This window comes from Apus apus, chromosome 7 (assembly GCF_020740795.1).
Source record: "Apus apus isolate bApuApu2 chromosome 7, bApuApu2.pri.cur, whole genome shotgun sequence".
NCBI lineage: Eukaryota > Metazoa > Chordata > Aves > Apodiformes > Apodidae > Apus > Apus apus.
Window position 1 is genome coordinate 13,840,102 of NC_067288.1, and position 21,787 is coordinate 13,861,888.

Consider the following 21,787-nt stretch of genomic DNA (forward strand, 5'->3'; position numbering starts at 1 on the left):
AGAACAGTTCTAACTCTTATTAAAAGCACAATACTGATTAACCTATTACACAAACTAATGTTTTCCTGAAAACATTCACTCAACAACTGAACATAAAAAACATCACGATTTTCATACAAAGCATAGACCATTCAAAATAAGCAACTCACTATTTTAGGTCTGTATTGATATTCTGCTGGCTAAGCAAAGCTGGACCAGATCCCATTGTTACTGAGTAGAAGGATAAAGCCATGCATTTGGCTATACACCTAATATTTCAATTTGCAAGCATCCTATTCCATACACTCAGTCTCAAAGCAAGATCAGCTCAACTACAGGTTTTGTAGTCAGAAGTTTTTTAACACATCAGGTTGTGTTTTCCTTTATACTTCTCCTTGTATTAACAATGTAGCATCCAAAAAAACTAGTCTAAAAATTTCAACAGTATTCTGCTTCATCACCTAAAGCCCCTAAAATTTACTTCAGAAACACCTGGAATTGCTTATTCAACCACACCTCCCTACCCCAAAAAATATTCATATGTAACTAAAAGCTAGCCATCAGTTTCTTTCAAAACCTAGCTAGCTGAGAAAGCATCCCCAGCACTGATCAACTGTGAAAAAATGCAGCAAGTTCTTTAAAAGGAAGTTTAACACCAACAATAACAACACTGGACAGCGCTTTAGCAGAGATCATGAAAACCACAGACTGTTAAACTATATACTATCAAACAGCTTTTCAGCCCCATACTCCAAGCAATACACTTATAAATGCAAGCAATTGTTTTAAACTCGGACATCACATCCCGAAGTTCCACAGTTATTACTAAAAGTTTTCTCTGGAAAGACTCACCTTGCTAAGGTTTGAGTACAGGTCTACTACACTGTTACAGAATTTTTCCACATCCTGTGTAAGGAGTTGATCTGGATTAGCTATTCTGTTGTCCAGATTCCCCATTTTGTAGTAGGTATAAGATCTGAAACAAAACAATAGCTAAGTGGCAGAAAAAAATATTTACTCAGGATCTTAAATAACTGAACCCCTCTGCGTCATACAATCGACATGGAAAGTAGTACAAGCATTAAACGCCTGTATGGGGTCAGCATAACTTGTGCTTCTGCCAGACCAGATGCACGTTAAATCTTGCAGAGCTGTTTAGGCTCCAGGATATCTTAGTTGAGCTCAGGACCATGCTGCTCTGTGCAATGCTGCACTTGAATTAGAAAACTCTCACAAACTGCATCAGCACACCTGACAACCAAGTATCAGTGCAAAAGGACATAGGTTGCTACTCAAGTTCATGCATCCAATTCAGTCTGCAGGATTACTAGCCCTGTATGAAAGCAATTGAAGTATATTATATCTGTCCTACAAAGACCAGGATACCCTGCTCATCCTTAGCTGCAAGTTAATTGCAACCAAAATTTCTTCTAAACAGTCTACCTAAGCTATTAAGCACCTTGCTATCTTCTTACTACATACTTAAAATAACGTATTTTTATTTTAATCAATTTAGCTTAAAAAGCTTTAAAGATTAACAAGGTGCTACTTACTTAAGATATTCCTCATAGAGGTATCTGGTAAGTCTTACTCGGAAGCAAAGTTTCAATTCATTTAGACCGTATTTCAGGAAGTTATTCACTAAAGAGATCTGAAATAAGAGAAAGTATTTAAATATTTAGCTAACAAGATTTAATATACTTAGATTAGTTCACAGCATAAATTGGGTTAACACTAGGAACTGGCAAATTCTTTCCTTGAAGTCAATAATACTATTAACACACCTAAGACCAACCATATAGCATCTGCACGACCACTGATAAGGTTTCTCTCTACATTTTTAAAAACTCCACTTCCAAGTGGATCTCACCACATCAAAATATTTATAATAACTGTTCATATAGCAGATGTTCTGGTAAGCTGTAAAAGAGAGCCACCATTGACAACTGCTACACTAAACTAATGAATTCTTTTTATCTGGTGCAGGTGAGAGATGTTCACAAGGTAAAAGGAAGTTAAAGGGTGAAAAAAAACATTGAAAATCTCAGAACAAACAAGAAGAAATATAAAAATGAAAGATTTAAAGGAAATCTTCACCTTCAATGGTGTTAAACCTACACTGCTGAAAAGTTATCCAATCTTTAAGATGTTGTACTACACATGGCACATTAAGCTATCAGTCAATATCACCATCAACAAAACCAACCTGAAAACCTAAACATACATGTCAGAAAGACAGCTGCAATCAATAAGGAAATAAGCTGACAAAAGTCTCCCACATACCATCCCCAGAAAATGAAATGCATTTTAACACAGACTTGCATGTAAAACAACTGATTTCCATGGGTTTTAAGACACTCATTTTAAGATCTTTCCCTCAAATTCTTAATTTACATTTAAAAACATATTCCACTAAAAGGCCAGCACAAGAAAAGCACTTACAGCAGGCATCGCGGCGATGAAGTTGAACAAGTATTTCTTGAAATCTTTTCTGCTGCGGCCAATAATAGCACTGCAAGTGACCATCAGTTAAGAGTTAGTTACAAGAGAAACAAGAAAGCATAAACTAGCATGTCTTAAGTGGGTAACTTCTCAGTGGACCACACAGAGGAAAACATCGTAATAGAAATCTGTATTATCAGCTGTAGGATCAAGTATGACAGACTTGTGTAAGTTAAGTGGTAAGTGACAGACTGAGCAATTATCTCCCTTCAGCTCCTGCAGTAACTGCATTAAGGGGTCAGAAATTCACACAACACCAGTTCCTTTCCGTCTTTGCTTTCACAGACTCTCACAGGAGAGAAACAAAGCATTCCTTCCATTTATATAAAGCATTGAAAGTCCCTCCTGAAATACGTTATCATTTTGAATTCACACATCAAGTCAAGTTTTGACTTGCTTCGATTAGCAACAAGAGCGACAAAAATCAGAGGCCTAAAAAGCACTTTGTAAAACTGTAAAACTGAAAGCCTTGTGTTTATCAGTCTATAGAGCAACCAGTTCAGTACAACAAAGTCCTAATATCCAAGTAACATGTCTGAGTCTATGACACAGAATCACTATGCCACTATTCTGAAGTGCCCTCTTGGACACCGAGATCAACATGAGACTTATGCCTTTAGTGTACAAAATGTGACCAACAACAGAAAAATAGTTAATTTTAGAATATAGGTATTCCACTCCCAGATTTCAACTAGAGCGGTTTTCCAACTGTTTTATATAAATAAGAAAGCTATAAGTGTCTGAATGTGTGTTCTGACCATGTTAAACACAGGTAAACACTGTTTACAAATAATGTGTATAGGTACCTTTCAATAACTGTTCCATTTTGAATCATCCATATATCACAGTATGTTCGGACTACCAGCATCACAGCAATAAGCAGCAAATAACCTGTCTAGTAAAAAAATAGCATTGTAGTAGTTAAACAATGGATATAACTCACTTTTTTCTAATAAGTGGTAAAACCATACTGAGCAGAATAGTATTATCCTGCTGCCCCCAGCTAACTTAGTATTTGCTTACTTTGAAGGAAACACATTAGCATACAGTATTTTCAATAAAACACTGACTACCCTTTTATGGATAAAGTTTGTCTTTTAAAAAGCTGTATTTGGTCAACACATACATTGCGCACACCATAAAAGACACAGGATTGCAGGGATAAAGAAGTCACTGCTACTCTAAGACACCTTTCTGCCATAAGCATAGGATAATATAGGTTGCAAGGGACCTCTGAAAGTCACCTACTCCAGCTCCCCACTCAAAACAGGGTCACCAGTAACCACTCACCAGGAAGACCTTGTACCATTGATGAAAAAACATTAAGCCAAACAGTTCAGCCAGTTTTCCACCCACTTCATTGTCCACTCATTCAGACAATTCAGTCTGGCTACCAGCATACTAGGGGAGACCTTTGCCTCGAGGTCTTGGTAAAAATCACAATATTCAACATCCTCTGTTCTTCCCTTATCCACACAGCCAGTCATCTCATCACTGAAAGCAATCAGGTTAGTAAAGCATGACCTGCCATTCATAAATCCAGGATGTCTGTTTGCAAACACCTTTTTGTCCTTCCTGTGGCTGAAGGTCACTTCCAGAAGGATCTGATCACAGCCTTACTAAGAATACAGTGAGGTTGACCAAATGGGAGTGATGTTTGGGTTTCTTGGGGCATATCAGTAACTTCCTCTGATGGTCATTATCTTTAGAAGTTCATGGGGGCCAGCTCTGTCAACACTCCCAGAAGCACTGTCATCCATGCTTCTAACTTCCATGTACTTTCTTTTTGTGAATGAGCTCTCAAAGGTCCTTGTTCACCCAGGATAGCTGGCTGCCATGCTTGCTCTATATTTTGTACATTGGAATTCATTTCTTTTGTGCCTGACATATGTGGAAGACCTAACACACTACAGCTCATCACTTAAGCTGCGAGCTCAACTAGAGCTCTTTTAAGTGTTCTGGAATGCATGAAAAAGATGCTGAGGCAAACAATTTTATCTTGCTAAATACTAGTCTGTGTGGCTTTCTTGAAATGATGCTAACAGACTTTTTGACAAATTCACTTTCTAGTAAGGGTTGGCCTGGATGTAAGTTACAAAAGCAAAATTATGGATTAACAGCGTGCTGTATAAAGACAGAAGTATTTGCACAGAAGTGTACTACCTTGCATCCAATCAGGCAAAATACAGATGTGTTTTTAAAAGATATGCTACAGACAATAGATATAAAGCTGATAGTAATAAATTACTTATCTTGTAATTGAAAGCAAAACGTAATTTTTTAGGAATTTAACAGAACACATTTTTGTATATTTTTATATTAATATGTTGCTATTTTTAAACACATCGTACAATTTAGTCCTATTTAAGTACATGTTTTTGTTTAAATTCTCATATAGTTATGAAATTTCACTCAAAAAATGCTAATTTCTATTACTGCAGGCAATGCTTACCTCTTTACACAGTGGTCTAGGGACCATTATTCTCAGGATTCGACATATTCTTGCAATAAACACTCTGTCCACCATTGCTCGTTCCTTCTTTCCCTCTTTCTGCTGCACAGAGAACATGAAAAATGAGGTGAGATTTTCTTCTTTAAGGTATTACTTCAATATTTATGTGCTATTTTCCCTATGCAAGTTATTTACAGATACCTTCTACAGCATTTGCAGTCTTTCCCTCCAATTTACATCTTGCCCACATAAGTTAAATGAAATGTAAGAATCAGAAGCACATGCCTTTGGAGCTAACAGAAATCCTAAAAGTTACTTAACAAAACAAATCGTAAAAGGAAGTGGCTGCCATGATAAGAGATTTATTTCAAACCTACTTTTCAAGAGAAACAAACAATGCAGACCACAGCATTAAAACATTCAATTACTAGTTATAACGTAATCTGCCATCTCTTAACAATGCTTGTCTCTAGATGACACCATCAGCCAGAATTTTTAAAGGTGCCTTGCATCATTTGTCTAGACCATCAATGGTTTAAACTCCTTGATCATACAGTGCAAACTTGCTTCAACTGAAACCAGAATTTCTTATTTCTTCTAAAAAACAGTAAAACACCCTCCTAGTGAGCTCAATCTACCAGATTTAAAAACCTTCCAATACCCAAACACGTTTTATTTGTGTCAGTTGCATTTGTTTACTCCATATAGCTCTATCTTCTGTCCAGACAAACCTAAATACTTTTTAGTAAGTTAATGGTTCGGGTATCTTTTCTCTCGTTCCTTTGTTTTCCTTCTCTCCTTTCACAGTGATGACATAAGGATTCAGTCCTGAAGACTGTGTACTAAAAACGCACATGTATGTGCATTTGTAGTAAAAATTTGTCATGCCTAATTAACCTAACCCTGCTATCTTTGCTACCCAAAACTGCTATGAAGCTTAAGTTATCAACAGCATACTCAGACAGGAAACCTGAAAGAAAAAAAACTGGGAAGACAGGATAGGGAAGACAAAGAAAGTAGTCTATTATTCATCATTAATCAACTCAGACAATCCTATCAAGCACTCCATATTTTTTTATTTTCACAGATGATTAAACCACAGAAACTTGCACAAAGAGCCCAACTTAGTCCCTTTGCTTACTTTTTATATATGCAACATGATGGGCAACAAGTGCAAGCTCTGAGGCCCAGCAAACACAAGATTACTCTGAATGCTCTGCAAATAAGCCTACACCTGATTTCATGGGATGAAATCAACCATAGTCCTGCCCTTTTCAAAAAACTACATGAATGCAAACTACAGATAAAAATCCTAGCCAGAGACGATTGCTATATGGTAGATGCTAAAAAATGATTACTTAAAAATTATTTACACAAAAAATCCAAACAGTCCCAAAAATTGAAGACTACTGCCCAGGCCTCATGATGTATGACTCAACACACATTATTGCTTTTCTGTAAGAGAAACTGCAAACACATCTGATGTGTGACATTTCTAGGAGTACCTGACTAAGTATATTTGATGTCTGCACTGAACCTATTCTTCTCTATTAATCTCTTCCCCATTTCTACTTGTGTTGCACTTAAATTAATTTCAGTATCTTCTCTCCCAGAACTGTTCTTGCAGAGTGTTAATTCCTCATTCAGTATAATTATATGCAAGATGGGTAGAAGAGAAATCTATTAAGATTTTTACAAATAGTTAAAGCTATGCAAAATACAAACATTTACGGCAGAGAGTGCAGTCAAGATCTGGCTAGAAGCTACCATGCTGCTTGCACATACCTTGACACTTAGGCAGTGCAAGCCTTTTCTAAAGTTTTCAGCAAAGATGGAAGTACACAGAATAGTTATCTATTCATACTATTATATGATCTAATATTTCTAATCATGAGCTCAGCCCTTTGGGCCCTCATATTTTATTTGAACATGAAAAAAAAATTGACTGAAAGGATATAATATATTCTTTTTAAATAAATGAATTAAGAGACACAAAACAGACCCAGGAAAATGCCAAACCTTCTACCAGAAGTTTGAAGTGCTTTTAGAAACTGTCAGACTTTACATCTTCTTCCATATATTTGCTTTTTATTTAAAAGAAAAAGGTAAGTCTTCCCAAATCTACAGGCAGCTGTTTTTTGCTATGCATGCAGCCAAACTTACAGCACTAGTCCTTTAATATTCATGAGACACAAACAGATGAGAAAGCACATATTCTGCAGTCAAACTTCAGCCACATGTGATTAACCTCATTCTTCCATTTGTTTAACCAACCCAAGAATGAAAGCATCATTCAAACCACATCTGCACCACAGTCATCATTCTGTCCAAATAAAACCATAATTACGTGACTAAAAAAAAATAAATAAATCAGTATTATTTAAAACTCTAAAAACATATTACATGAAGAAAGAATTACCTCATTCTGCAATGTTTGTTTTCCACTTCTTTTGCTGTAGAGGAAAAAACAAAGTCTTTTAGTTGTTATTTACTCATACTTCTTTATACAAAAGAGACAAAACAAAGCTAGGGATTATATCACTACCTCCTTAAAATCAGAACAGTGTCTTCACAGCAATACCCTCTTGTCAAACTTATGTCAAGCTCATGTGCTGTTTTTATACAATTTCAGTGAAACCTGACTCTTCCCAGCATTCAGTTTCACAGATAAAACCAACTCTCCCTCTTTCATCTTTAAGTTTTGCCTTACCCTGGTTGTTGCATCATGAACTCCTAGTGTTTCTGTTTCTCACACATAATTCACAAACATGGGTACATGGATCCACTGACCACAAATGAAAACTACATGAATGCAGACTCTGCAACCCAAGCAACCCAACTTTGATGTTCTGCACTATCTACATAATCCAGATTTGTTTTGCATTGTATTTGACTTTCAAGTAACACATTTTACTATATATAGAGATTACTTGTTCATAAACATGTGCTGCAGTGGAATAAAGGTCCTGTGAAACCAATTTCCTGCAAAGGTATGCACTGGACCGGGAGCTAGTTTTTATTCTGGTGTTGTTTTTTTCCTTCCCCTGCATTTTACAGAACAGTTAAGAGGAAAAATATCTATCAACTACTGCTAAACAAACCTTAAAAAGTACAATATTCTTATTCTTCCTCTAGTTTGAAGAAATGCAGGCTGACAGATGATAGTTATAGTTTGTCTTTCTTTCTGAGTATTCAAGCATCAGATAAGCACATGAAGCTGTTGGGAGAACTTAAGTATTTATGTAGTTTAAAAGTGACAGCTAATACTATTAACTTGTAACCTACCATTTCTTAACCATCATACTAAAATATTGATAGCAGGCCTTAAAACTACAATATTCATACATTTTCAAGACATGACCTAGGAAATTACAGGGAAGCAAAAACTATGAAAGTCACTGCTCCTTCTGTCTACAACATCAGAACAACTACCGACTGCACACAACCAGTTATCCCACAGCTTTATCAACAGCATCACTTCATACCTACACTTTCAAGATCTGCAAAGAAAATTTCTAGGATGAAATAAAGACTATTTTTCATTTATGATAATTAGTATGACCTAAGAACATCACTGACCAATGAAAAGAAATAATTACTATGGAAGGAAGAGACAAGGTAGCAGAAGAACAGGAAAAAATAAGGGAAGAAGATGACCATGAAAATGAGAAGGGAGAGCTGCCAGTTTAACAAGAACTTCATTAAAAGTAATGGTGAGATGGAAGCCCAAGGGGAGACAAAAATCCTGTAAGACTATTGCGCAAAAGACAGAACAAAGAACATGGAGGGGAGAAATAGCTTAATAAAAGTTCAGAAGAGAGATAACACTTTATCAGGCCATGATGGAGGCCTGTCTTGGGGAAAAGGTAACAGTGTGCAAAGTCTAAGACAATCTGGTTCAAGACCACATCCTGGTGACACAGGAGCAATGTATTTCTGGTACAAGAAACTTCATAATACCTCTTGTAATTTTTCCAAGTACAAAAGACTGACCTATTTTTCAAAAAGCCTCCTCGAGTACGGGTAAGTCCGATCACATCTGTTTTGAAACTAGAAATACAGCATTCTTAGGTACAAATAATTTGTTATCAAACTATGTGGGTATTTCCCTTGATGATTCATTACTTGCTATTATACAAATAAAAGCATGCTGCTCTTCCAGACATGCTATAAATCCTAGCTTTGTTGCTTGAAGGCCTACCAATGTTTGAAGTCACAACATTCATGATATACAATTTCAGCTTAAAAAGGATCAGAAGTGAATACATTAAAATAGTAATAAATGAAGACAAGTCCCAGAATTATTCTGTCAGTTGAATAACTTGGATGTATTTATTCATACATTTATTCTACAGTGGCTGTTGAAAGAAATTCAGCAGCTAAAACTACTACTGAGCTGAAACTGATTATCCATTTAAGAGAAAAGACTGCTCAGAAATAATGATCTTATACATAATTTTTATCTTAAACTTTAAATTTATAAATTCTAATTGTGATTTCAAAAATAAATATTTGTAAATTCAAAACCTAATGAAAAATAGCTTTAACAGTGTTTTGTTCTCTTTTTCTAAAAAATTTTACAAGCTCAGAACAAGATTAATACTACAATAAGAAAGGAAACAATCTTCTATACGAAGTATGGAGTATCTAGAAAAATATATGTGGCTACACAGCTCCAAAAATGTTGCTCTTGACATCTAAAAAACCATAATAATCTATTGTTATTTCAACGAGTAAAACCATTTTACTTGCAACAAAACACTGTGCCATGGTTCTACCTGGAATAAAACTTTCACAGGCTGATTACTACAGAACTTTCCCTTCTCAAGTCTTATTTTTTCAGCCTGATACCTACTGGCACTACTCCAGACTCCACTATACTACTGTAGAACTTTTTTTTTCATGAGAATTGTGGCTGGATTCTCATTGAATTTAAAGACCAAGTAATACCCTCAATTAGTCAGCAAGAATACAAGACGACTATCTGGTTACAGCAGAGAGCTCTAACATTTGGAATAGTTTCAAGCTCTCTGTTATTCCAGACCTCTCATTTACTTAATGGTGGAGCATTACAAGCCTTATTGGCAAAGGAATGTCTTATATGCTGTTCAAATTCTCTACTGCAAATAAATATTTTGGTATAGGGGCAGCACGTATCATTGTGCAGGGCAGCATGTATCATTGTGCAGGGCAGCATAAGGACTGCTTGGAATAAACATAAGGCTGCCTTTTACTTCAACATTAACTTCAATGTTTACCCCATCCACGCATATGACCCCCCACTTGGAGATAAACTGTGCTTTTTGTTACCACAGGAGTGCCTTGAAGCTCTAGTGCCACTGATACTGGTCTTGGTGACATGGTAGGGTAACTGCTATGATACAGCTCAGATCAGTACAAATTCATCATTTGGTTATTCCATCAATATTACTGCAAGACAGGCAGCTACTATCAGATTCAAAAGAGCTCTACTTTTAGTGCAGTTACTCCCACTTCATTAAAGGGTACTCAAAATGAAACCCTTCCCCAAGTGTGTGTACTGAGGCTGAAGCTGGACTGCCTGGGACAAGGAGATCCCAAAGCACAATTTCCAGACAGTTTGAATGGGAACAGCACTTGATTCAGCAGTGATGTGAAATGTGTCTCTTAGGGAACATAATTCCATTCCTCCCTACCTCAAAACTCAGAACTGTGCAGTGACTTTTCACCATTCATTTTTCCCCTTTTCCTTCTATATTAGAAAATTCTGATATCTTTCTCATGCCCTTCCCTGGATTTGGACTGCTTTTTACTTCCAGCCAACACTTGATGAGGTCGCATTAGATTTTATAAAACAATACTTTTCATCAAAGAATTCAATAGTTACATTACAGTTACTAAGAGAACACAGGGCCTTGCTTTAGGCGACCAAAGAAAGGCATGTTGACAAAATAAGACTACAAGAACAAATATTCAAAAGATTACCTCACAGCAATAAAAAAGTATGGCATACATCGTAAGACAATTTCATCCAGGAAAGTAAATTATTACCTTTTTTTGTCCTTCTGAATGCCTAACAGCAGATTAAAAATAATAACGTGATTCTACATGGAACCATGACAGTTTATATATGGGGAGATTATTTTGAAAGCATGAATCAAGCACAAAGTAATACAATAACATTAACTCAAAATGATATAAGAACTTTTCTATTTAATCACTCTGATATATTTCTCTACAATAACAAAACCTATAGAACCATAAAAGCTAGCTTTCTTCCAAGCTCTTACTGTACCAACAGAACACAGAGTTGTGTAGGAGAATCACTTAACTTACTAAATCTCATCTCCAACTCCTGCTTGCTTTTCAGTTCTTCCACACAAAAGAGGCTTGACTGAAACTAAGTTCACTGCCAGGAAGTTACAAAGAGACTTTCCAATACAGTAATAACAGACTTCATTAAGTAGCAAACGAATGATGGGCAGACTAACTTTTGAGCTTCCTTCATGCCTTCACAGACAACAAAGGGTGGTGATGGAGAGGTTTTTGAAAAAGGTTCGCCAAACAACATATGGAAAAAAGGGTTAAAAAAAATATGGTACTGAAATATTTCTAACACTGAGCCAAATCTATGGAATTTGATAGGAATAGTCTTGGATAAGGATAGGAAAACAATATTCCAAGATGAAACACCACTTTGTTTCTGCATAGTTTTACAATATTCTATGGAAGCATCAAAACTCTGTACTATATACACCTCTCTGCCTGTATTCAGCAGGTTCTACTATGGCACTAGTAAAGTCCTTCTCCAAACTTTCACAATCACAGGCTTAAATGTTAAAGCAGTAACTCAGATTCTACTTCCAAAGGCAGAACTTCATCCACAGATCACCATGGTTGATACAGCAACCACTTTGCAGCAATGCAGACCACAAAGCCAAGAAAAAAATCATATCGAGTAAGATACAAAGTACTTTTGATTCAGGTGATCCACCTATGAAATAAACTTCCAAAATACCTAGACTAAGTAATTATTTAAAAATCTTCCTCTATATTGGCAATAGGAAAAGAAGGAGCTTCTATAAAGTCTTAGGCCTATTAAATAACTAATAACAACAATAATAATAGAAACACCCACAACTTTAATCTGTTTCACATTACCATCCATGGTAACAAAACAAAGATCAGCATGAGTTTAATCTACATTTAATAGTGTTTCCTCTGACTGCTACCTTCATGCTAAACAAAACAAAGCATTCTTTCAGAACGATCCTCTAGGCTCACAGTGTTTAAAGTCAGACTCAAATCAAACTAAAACTTCAGTCACTAAATTCGGCATACATGAAAAGGCAGTTTTGCTACAGAAGTATTTTAGCTACTCCTTATCAAGCGTGCCATTTATGATAGGGATTACTATGAACAATTTTGGAACATGAGTAAAAAAAAAAAATAAATTTACTTGAGCAGGTTTAGCAAAGGGCCATCACGATGGTCAGGATGGTAGAGCACTAGCCCTATAAACAGAAGCTGAGGGAAGAAGGCTTGATCATCTTGCAGAAAGCATTGGGAGAACCTAATAGGTTACCTAAGAGGCCATAGAGGAGACACAAGCACAATCTTTATATGGACAGACAGCAGAAGAGAGACAATAGACATGAACTGAAGTTCTAACTGGATAAAGGGGAAAAAAAAGTCACTATTACAAAAACAGAACATTGTAAGAAGTTGTGCAAAGACCATGGAATCTGTAATTGGATGTTTGATGACTGACAGCACGAAGCCCTCAACAACCCAGGGTAATGCAATGTGGATCCAGCTTTGCACAGACATTTGGATTAAGTGACCTCCTGAGGTGCCTTCTATCCTAAATAATTATGTGATTTTACTTTTATTTTAATACGAACAGACAAGAACTATAACAGGACATGTATCACCTAAAGAAGCTTCAGGAAAAGCAGCATCTCAGATGTAGCCTGCTACCATTTACCTGCACTACTGCATACTACTGAGACACTGCAAAGATAGAACACAATTCAAATGACTAAAACAACAGTATACCTTGTTACAGCATGAACAAACGGCTATGATGAGAAAAGCACAGTGCCACTCACATCACACTCACTGACAGACACAGCATCTGTCCTGGTTTGAGACAGGATGAAGCCAATTTTCCTTTCACTATTTTTTTTTTTTCCTTCAGTAAGCTTTCTTTTAAATGGTAGCAGAGTGTTCCAGCCAGGAATGTTAATATACAGTGGGATGCTTTTCTAGCTGCTGGGTCTTCAAGGTCACACCTTTACTCTGCTGGCTCAGACCCTACAGGGAGATCTGTGACCCCCCCATAGGAGGCTGAGTTAGACAGACAGCAAAATTGGCCAGAGATATTCCATTCCATATATCTACGTAAGCTCAGAGGAAGGTCAGAGATCACAGAAGACAACTTCCTTCCTGCTCCTTCTTCCCTTCTCTTCCGTCCATGGCCAGCATCTGGGGAGGACTCCGTCCACCCATCACCACCAGACCCCAGGCTCGAGCTCCCCTGACCTTCATCACTCTGTGCTTTCTCTGGCAGCTCCGGGACATCTCGGGACTGTTCCCAGCTCAGGAGATGCTGTGGGAGTTGCTGGGGGTGGGGGGAGGCAATAGGGGTTTTGCACATTTGTATATAATTGTATATATTTTCTTTTGTCATTAGCATTTAATTAAAGCTGTCTAGTTTAGTTTTCAATCCAGTAAAGTCTCTTTCTCCCTGTCCTTCCTTACCTGGGGGGGGAGGAAGGGGATCAAGAGCACTGTTGTCAAACCTGAGTTAAAGGGTGACAGCCTCATACCACATACCTCACACAGAGGAGTAGAGAGCAGTAGTACAGTTATTTCAGGTCAAGGGCAGCAACCTCACTCAGAAGCCTGGGCACAGTCCAAAAGCATGTCCATTTATGCTGTACACCCTGAGCACACACAGAAATCATGAGCACACTTCTCTTGGCTCTAGGTTGGTAACTAGTTGCAGCATAACCAAAAATAATATGAAGGGAATGCATCTAGGCAACCAAGAAGGGAACTCTGAGAAGGTCACAGACAGCTGTCCCTGCAGGCAGGGGATCTAAATTGCTCTACATTGCTAAACCTCAAGAAGTTTCTACAAACATTTCAGAAGGCAACAAAGAAGCAAAACGGTTGTAGAGGAAATTCTAAGTTAAAGTATAAGTCTACATCTCAACAATCAAGTAAAACATAAAGAAAATCCTTGGAGCTATGAGTTTTTCCATACATTTATGCTCTGGCCTGAGCTGTGGCTGTAGCTGTCCCTCATGGATAATGACGAAAAAAAGACTTCCACCTAGTTCCTTGCAAAGCGAAAAATAGTTTCATGCTGTTACACACACAAACTAAATCTTGGTCTAGTAATAATTTTATGCAATGTAACAAGAGAGAAACCACTAATTAACTACCCAGGCCCAAGCCGAAGACAGTCTGAAAGCTAGGAGTAGGGCTGAGTCATCTGGTTTCTCCTGTCTCCATACCCTCCAGCTAAAGACAGGTTTTTCTGAGCCCCAGGCAGGTTTTTCTACAAGAATGGACTTCCTATGCATTTTCTATTAATCCTATCTGTATATTTGGTCTTTTCTGTTTTGTTTGCGTTTTTGTTTAGTTTTGTTTTTGCTGTTATAGCAGGGGTTTTTTGGTTGGTTGGTTTTTTTAAAATGCTAGTGCACATACAGCAATCAGTGGCCTGAACAGCTGCATTCACGTTCTGGATAAGCCTACTTTAACATAGTTGCAGAGAGTTTTCCCCATACACATCCCTGCCGCCTTTGCTCAAAGCAGTACAGGTTCCCTTTAAAGCCTGTACACACATGAAAGCAGTCCATCAACCTAAAGCAATATAATTAGACCCTTCTTGTCAAACTGTCACAAAGGACTTAACTAGAACAGGTCCCTTCATGCAAAGTACACTAGCAAGGATCATCCAAACATCTTCAGAAACTAAAGAAATCAAGCGAACTAAGAAAAGAAAACAGCATCCTAAATATACAAAAATGGAATAAAAATGCATTACTTCCTTCAGTTACAACTGCCATTTGCTATGTTGATGCCATATACTTGGGTTTCAGTAGTTCAATTTATACAACATGATATGTCCATACTCTAGCATCCCCTTGGATTCTGCTGGACACAGCTGGGTGACAGAAGAGGCCAATGTGTCTAGGATCAGATTGTAAAATCTACTGTCACCTCTCCCTATATTACAAATTCCTTCCTATTAACTCCATTCTGTTTAGTCCCTTTCCCTAATCTTGTAGTTCCAAACTCCTTATGCTAATTATCTTATATTACTCTTTTCAGTACCTTCTCCAAGTAGAAAGCCATGCAAGTTAAATATCTTCTTTCTGAAAGTAACCCAAGTTCATCCTCCACTAGCCTATTTTAAACTACATGGATATTCAGGAACAATTCTCACAAGAGAGATAACAGACAATATCCCGTTCCTTTTATGTAACTCACCCTAAGGTTTTATTTCTGAAACAATCAAATCTTTATCAAATATCCTGCTGCTTCTTGTTTAAGGCAGTAATGTCTAACATTTGAAACAAAGTTCATAAAACAGAAACAGGATTAGATTTTTCTGGATGAAAGGTGAAGTGTAACTTAGTTTTATTTTGCACATGTTGTACATTATAGGCTTTTTTTTTTTTCCTTCTACAATCCTATACTATATAACCCTATTTCTGCATTTACCACCTTTTTAAATGTTTTTATTAAATAAGGGTTTAGTGTCTTTGTTTAAAGAACTACAACGTTTTAGTGAACCAAAGCAGAAGTGTAAAGGTTGGGGGGCAAGGCTGGTGAAGAGGGACTCACCATTTCAACAGTTTTGGCCATTACTTTAATACAGCACAATTATGAACTACAATCCTCACTCACGCATTGTCAGAAAGGTTGAGACCATTTGCATTCAATTAAAATAGTAATTAATAGTGACAAATTGTTATACCCTAGTACCAGCAGCTGTTAAAAAATATTTGTTGTGTTTGCATACAACCAGAAAGTACTTGTATTACAGCACAAAATATTATTTAGGGAGACAGTAAAGATTAAAGTTTTGTTTCAATACTTTATTACTTGGAAAAAAATCCATTCCAAAACTCAGTCTTTTCAGACCTTGCTCAGTAACAAAGTCTTGGACAGTAAACGTTTTTCTTGATTTTCAGCTGACAGGGGACAAAGTACAAAGAACCTTGACCTGACTGCTGCTGGTTTTCCTTCATTCTTCCACTCTATAAATCTTTCTCCAGTACTCAACAGTGGAAGAAACAGAAGCAGTAGTCTTTAAAACAGATTTTGCAGGAATTTCCCAAAATTGAAGTAAAATTTTCAACTGCCAAGACTCTCATCATCAGCACTGGAGACACTTCTGTTAGCAGAAACTGTTCATGAAGGATTAAATGACTGTTTTTCCTCCATCTCCAGGTAATGTTTCTCAAACAAGACAATTTTTTATTATTCTAAAAACACCTAATACTACAATCGAATAAATAATTGCATTTGCATATAACAGTTTCCCTCCTCCCAAGAAGAAATGAAGTTTTTCTAAGGCAACAAACTTTTTGAGAAGTGCAACTAGAATGAAGAGAAAATACATTCTTCTTTATTCCGAGGAAGTAACATGGAACACTAACAAATTAGTATAAGCAAACAGGTCTATGTCACTATTTTGGAGCATTTTTAAAAGTTGTGGTTAATGTATATTGTAAACTGCAACCGATACCACCTCAGTTCTGTATAACTGATGAGTGATGTAATAGCTCTTACAGAAGAACACCTGTGACTAATGCAACTAGCATTAATTAAGTGATCTTTGACCCACTAAGGTAGGTTAGCATAACATACACAGCTTAATTATTCATATATTTCTACTTGATATGAGCTGTACTGGACCTTGACCCTATTGTCTGGCAGCAGCAAAGTAGGTGAAAGTTGCCTTTTCTTTCCTTCCTGCTATCATTTCTGTAACTGATTATATCAAAATTCACACACTGTATGAAAATTCTGTGTAAGAGAACATTTTTGTTGCACATCCAAACACATTTAACTTGCTAAAAGAACATTCTTATAACTTTTTCACTGTGTACGTTGTTTCACTTCTCAGCTTTGGCCAGTAGTGATACTGCGCAATTGCTGACATTCCAGCAAAACTGAACACAAAATAAATGATAAAGCAGCTCTTCCAGAAAAACATTATATAATTCGGTATCTTATGTTAAAGTATGCATAAGCATATACTTAAGTGTGTATTCTTAAATAAACTATGCAAGGATGAAGTTTTGTGGGTAAAACTTGGTTTCACCAGAACACTTCCATGTCTCACTTAAATACTAAGGCCAGTGTTTTGCTGATCATATTCAAGTCTGCAACCTCCACCTTTACCCTTAGGAAGTTTAAAACTAGAATTTCACCTTCCAGAAGTCAAGAAGCTGAAAGTCACCTCATAATAAGATAACACAACGTTTTCAGGCATTTTATACCAAGGTGAACAAAAGAATTCACACACATCAAGCTAAATCACTATTTCTCAGACACTTCACTCAGGTAACTTCAACCAGCAGATATACTACCAGTCCTCTTCCAGACTATCTAGATGTGTGAAATTCTTGTCCATAGGAATAAGTAAATAAATTTAGGTCAGCCACACTCGCCCAACTTCTCCCTCTTCCCAAAGAGATAAAAATACAACACAGAAATTAGAGGGTACACTAGGCTCTGAAGATTTATATTATTACTGCACAATGGTTTGTCACTTGTTATTGTAAGCCAGCATCATACACCAGCACAAGTGTGCTGGAATACATAAAGATCTGCGGTAATGTAAATTATAGCATACTTTTGGAAAGGACTGACATAAACAACAAACCATTAAGAAATAAATCATACATTAACTAATAAGACCAAAGGAAGATGAGGCAATAGTAATAACTTGAATGCTTTTGTCTGGTGGTACTCACAATGCAGCTTTACCTACTGCCTAGTCTCCATAGGTAGCATTCTGCAAGGCTCCTGGCACAGTGCCCCACAAGAGACAAGAACTAAGACCAATGGGCAAAAACCATCGTCAAAAAATAGCATTCAAGCAGCAGCACAGCTATTAGCTATGACTGAAAACAACTGAAAGTTACAGAGTTTGGAATCTATGGCCACAATTACAGCACCAGCAGTAAACAAGACGTAAGCTGTGGAGGGACTCAAAAGCATAAAGTAACACACAAGCACAAGTGGAACAATCAAATTTGCAAGCATGGCACTTATTTTAGCAACTGCATTTCTAATAGTTTTGAGAATACAAAATAGCTTGAGAGAGGAAGATTACAGCAGCAAAGGATGAGGTACGAGAAAGACTGCAGTACAGATAGAAGAAAAGGGGAGGGATCAGGTCAGGCTATCTCAACTCTATTCAGCTGCTGAATAAGCTGGAACACAATTCATAAATTACCCAGTTTTCAATTCTCACCAATACTGTAATAGTGTTTGGCCCACCTAATACTTATGAATGCCTCAGATTTGTAATACTGTGCCTAGCAAAACCAAAGATTTTTATGGAAAGGACACAATCCAAATACAGCCTTCAGCATCAAGGCTAACACTCATATCATATTTACTCCCAAGCTAACAGATGCTGTGCCACTGTCAAGTTCTGCAGATCAACATCAGAAAATTTGCACACAAAATAGCGGGACAATCCAGGTTTCACATTAAGTGTGAAAATCCTGCAGTAGTGTCAGTAGCTGTCCAAGCTCATCATTTTTATGCCTTCCTTAGCTTTTCTCCTTTTTTACAACAGTCTTTCCCTAAATTAAGTAGAGACACCTGAAAAATATCATTCCTCCCTACAAGTCTGATAGAGGAGTAACCCTCAGCAGCAGTTGGGGATCTTGTTGTTTCTATTCTCACACAAACAATATAAGATAGCAAATACACAAACTGTCAGCAGCATATCAATTTCTGGCACGTTTTGTGACTAAGCTACCAGGCTTCATTAAGCTTTTAAACATATAATGCGTATGAAAAAAGTTAGGTAAAAGAAAGCAATTGTTGCTTAATCACAGGTATGTTATTACTTAAGTCTGTTGAGTAAGTCCATTCCACCGTCCAGATCTACCACCAGTAGTTTGTAGCTACTACACAGTATCTAACTGTACTACCTTAACACACCAGGTATTTAGCTTACAGTAAATAATCTAGAGCCACAAATACGCTAAAATTGTGAAAGGATTAAGTCAGATACATTCTTCACCTGCCCCACTTTACGGTACAGAAGTGCTTCACAGGAGACGAACAAACGCAAACCCAAGCACAGGTGTGCCTGCATCCTCACGGGCACCAGCACCTGACACCATCTCTCTGAAACTGTTACCCCTGCACCTTACAGCCACACGACAGCACCAAAACAACAGCGGGGTCCATGATTTGCCCATGCAGACACGGCGTCCTAGGACATCCCTAGAAGTCAACTGTTCGTCGATATTAACTCACAGCTAGAAAAGTGGAGAAAACTAGTTACTGGAAGGAAAAGGTGGCGGTGCTTGGCTATTGGCAAGCGCAGCACCAGCTGCACCTGAGGGAGGCGGGAGGAGCCGGGCCCCTCCGCAGGAGTCACCTCCCGGCAGGCGGGTGCCGGTACGGGCAGGGACGCGGCTGCCCCGCCGCCGCCGGGCCCAGAGCCGCCGGGGCGAGCAGACGCCCTCCAGCCCCCGCGCCCCAGGCCTGTCCCCGGCCCCCCCGCTCACCCGTGCTGGGCCGCCGCCCGCCGCTTGTTGAGCAGGCACAGGAGCGCGCAGGCGGCGGCGGTGGCCCCGGCGATGGCGGAGTGGCGCACGGTGAGGTACTTGCTGTAGGCGGCCATGGTACGCGAGCAGCCGCGGAGCCCAGCCGAGCCGAGCCGAGCCGAGCCGAGCCGAGCGGGCGCGGGGAATGGCGGGAGGAGGCGGAGCTCGCCCGGCCTCGCCTCCAGCGGCGGGACGGCCCGCAGCGGCCTGCGCCTGGCGAGCGGTGCGGGTTGTGCAACGGGGCGGCGGGAATTAACGCTCCTGCCCCACCTCCCGCGCACAGCGAAGGGGAAGGGGCGTTTCCTCCTGCCCCGGAGGGCTGGGGCCGGGCCTGCCGCTGGCTGCCCCCGCCTGGAGGTCAGGCCGAGGAGCAGGGCGGCCCGGCCGGCGCCTTGGCCTGCCCTTTAATTTTCTCTGTCATCCTCGAGTTGGCATCTCCTGCCTGTGGGGCTCCGGGCATTCGCTTCCACGACGGGTCGTACAGTGCGATTTCTGAGAGCGAGTTGTGAATGCCTTATCGATGTGGAGACAATACGAAATAAACCTTTAAGAGAGACTTTGGTTCAAGTTTCGGCACACTTTTGCCTTTTTTTTGCTTTTTTTTTTTTAGGGCCAGGAGAGGAGCTGCTAAGATTGACTTTCAGACAGGGTGGAATGAGTTGTCACCTGTCTAAGCCCAGGAAAACCATCCCTGTCGTGGGCAGAGCCACACAAGTACAGCGGGAGACTCCAGCGTCTTCTGCAGAACCAGTTATACTTGCACAGGTGCTTTTTCCAACAAAGTTAATAATAGTTTGCCAAGTCGAGCTATGGCAGTAAAAACACCCATGCCAGCATAGCTGTATTTATGCTGGATTTTCCCCTGTGGTCATATCCCTCAGAAAGACACCTGAATGTGTATGAAGTGGTTGTACTTTCTACAGGACCTGGTTAGTTACATATGAAAGCCTGTATCAGTGCAATGAGTAACACTGAAGTGATAAACCAATTTTTCTGGTCAAACCTAAATGTGCATCAAATGCAGTTAGAATCAACTTATCTTAGTCTAAAAAAAAGGTATTCATGCAGGCTTTAAAAATTCTTTATCCCTTTAAATATTGTGCTTTTCTTACTATAGTATAAGAGTATGTGCATAGATCAGTTCATTTATTGATTATTCCTATTAGTTTCGGAAATGTCCACCTGGAGTAGCAGTGATGAATTTGCAATTGTTGAGAAGTGATCTCTATCTTCATTGTGAATCACCACATACACTTTTCTTTCTCACTCCCTCTCCCTATCCATGGTGTTATCAGGTATTTTGGAGCAAGTTTAAGTTTTGATGTAAAAGCTGGAGTCTACAAACATCAAGTTGTGCAGTTTTCTAAAATACTAGTCAGGACTACTGAATCCAGTTCTCCAGCACTTGTTCTGTGACCGTGGACAAATCAGTCATCTCCCTGCTTTAAAATACCTGCAATGTACATTGGTCTTTTGGGAAAATCATAAACTATTTCAACAATTTAAAGTTTTTCTGGTCCTCAGAAAAATATACTGCAGAATCACACAGCGTTCATAGATTCACCTTGTCTTATGAGTGTAGTAAAAATATCTTGGTTTTAAAAACATCTTAGCTACCTTGGTAGTAGGTAAATATGAGAGCCTAAATAGAGGTATTTTCTCATCAATGTAAACTTGTTATATCCAAATCATTACAAAAACAAAAATTTCTACAGGTTTTCAGGTTTACTGAATCACAGCTGCTACTTTTAATCTCAATATCTGTGCAGAGATGAAGAGCACTAAGATATTGCTACTTGTTTCTTTACAAGTCATCTTCCCTCTTTAAGCTTAGGTTGGTTGTACCCTTCCACAGAACTAGCTGTCTCCCATAGCTTGACTTTATTTACATGCAATGTCCATCTGTTCAGGCCACACTGACCTTTGTTGTTTGCATGATTGCGTTCTGCTATGTTTGTTTTCTCAGCTGTCCTTACTCCACTTTTTAAGGCTAGCCATTGCCATGTCCTCTTGTGTATTTTCTTTCTCTTCTAACTTGTCCCTAAGTAATTTC

At 38.5% G+C, this 21,787-nt stretch overlaps 1 protein-coding gene across 2 annotated transcripts in view; it reads right to left on the minus strand.

Moving 5' to 3' along the window:
- Nucleotides 1-19,954, minus strand: part of ABCD3 (ATP binding cassette subfamily D member 3) — a 32,082-nt gene extending 12,128 nt beyond the window's left edge. The window contains exons 1-7 of one of the 2 annotated variants that reach the window (XM_051624333.1): nucleotides 19,696-19,950; nucleotides 7,353-7,386; nucleotides 4,934-5,035; nucleotides 3,288-3,376; nucleotides 2,422-2,491; nucleotides 1,533-1,630; nucleotides 832-955 (exon numbers count right to left, since the gene is read on the minus strand). In XM_051624333.1, coding sequence (XP_051480293.1) covers nucleotides 832-955; nucleotides 1,533-1,630; nucleotides 2,422-2,491; nucleotides 3,288-3,376; nucleotides 4,934-5,035; nucleotides 7,353-7,386; nucleotides 19,696-19,811 — 633 coding nt within the window. In that variant the 5' untranslated portion in view covers nucleotides 19,812-19,950. Of the gene's footprint in view, nucleotides 1-831; nucleotides 956-1,532; nucleotides 1,631-2,421; nucleotides 2,492-3,287; nucleotides 3,377-4,933; nucleotides 5,036-7,352; nucleotides 7,387-19,695 lie in introns of both variants that reach the window. The other variant, XM_051624332.1, reaches the window with a different exon arrangement.
- Between the last annotated feature and the right edge of the window lie 1,833 nt (nucleotides 19,955-21,787).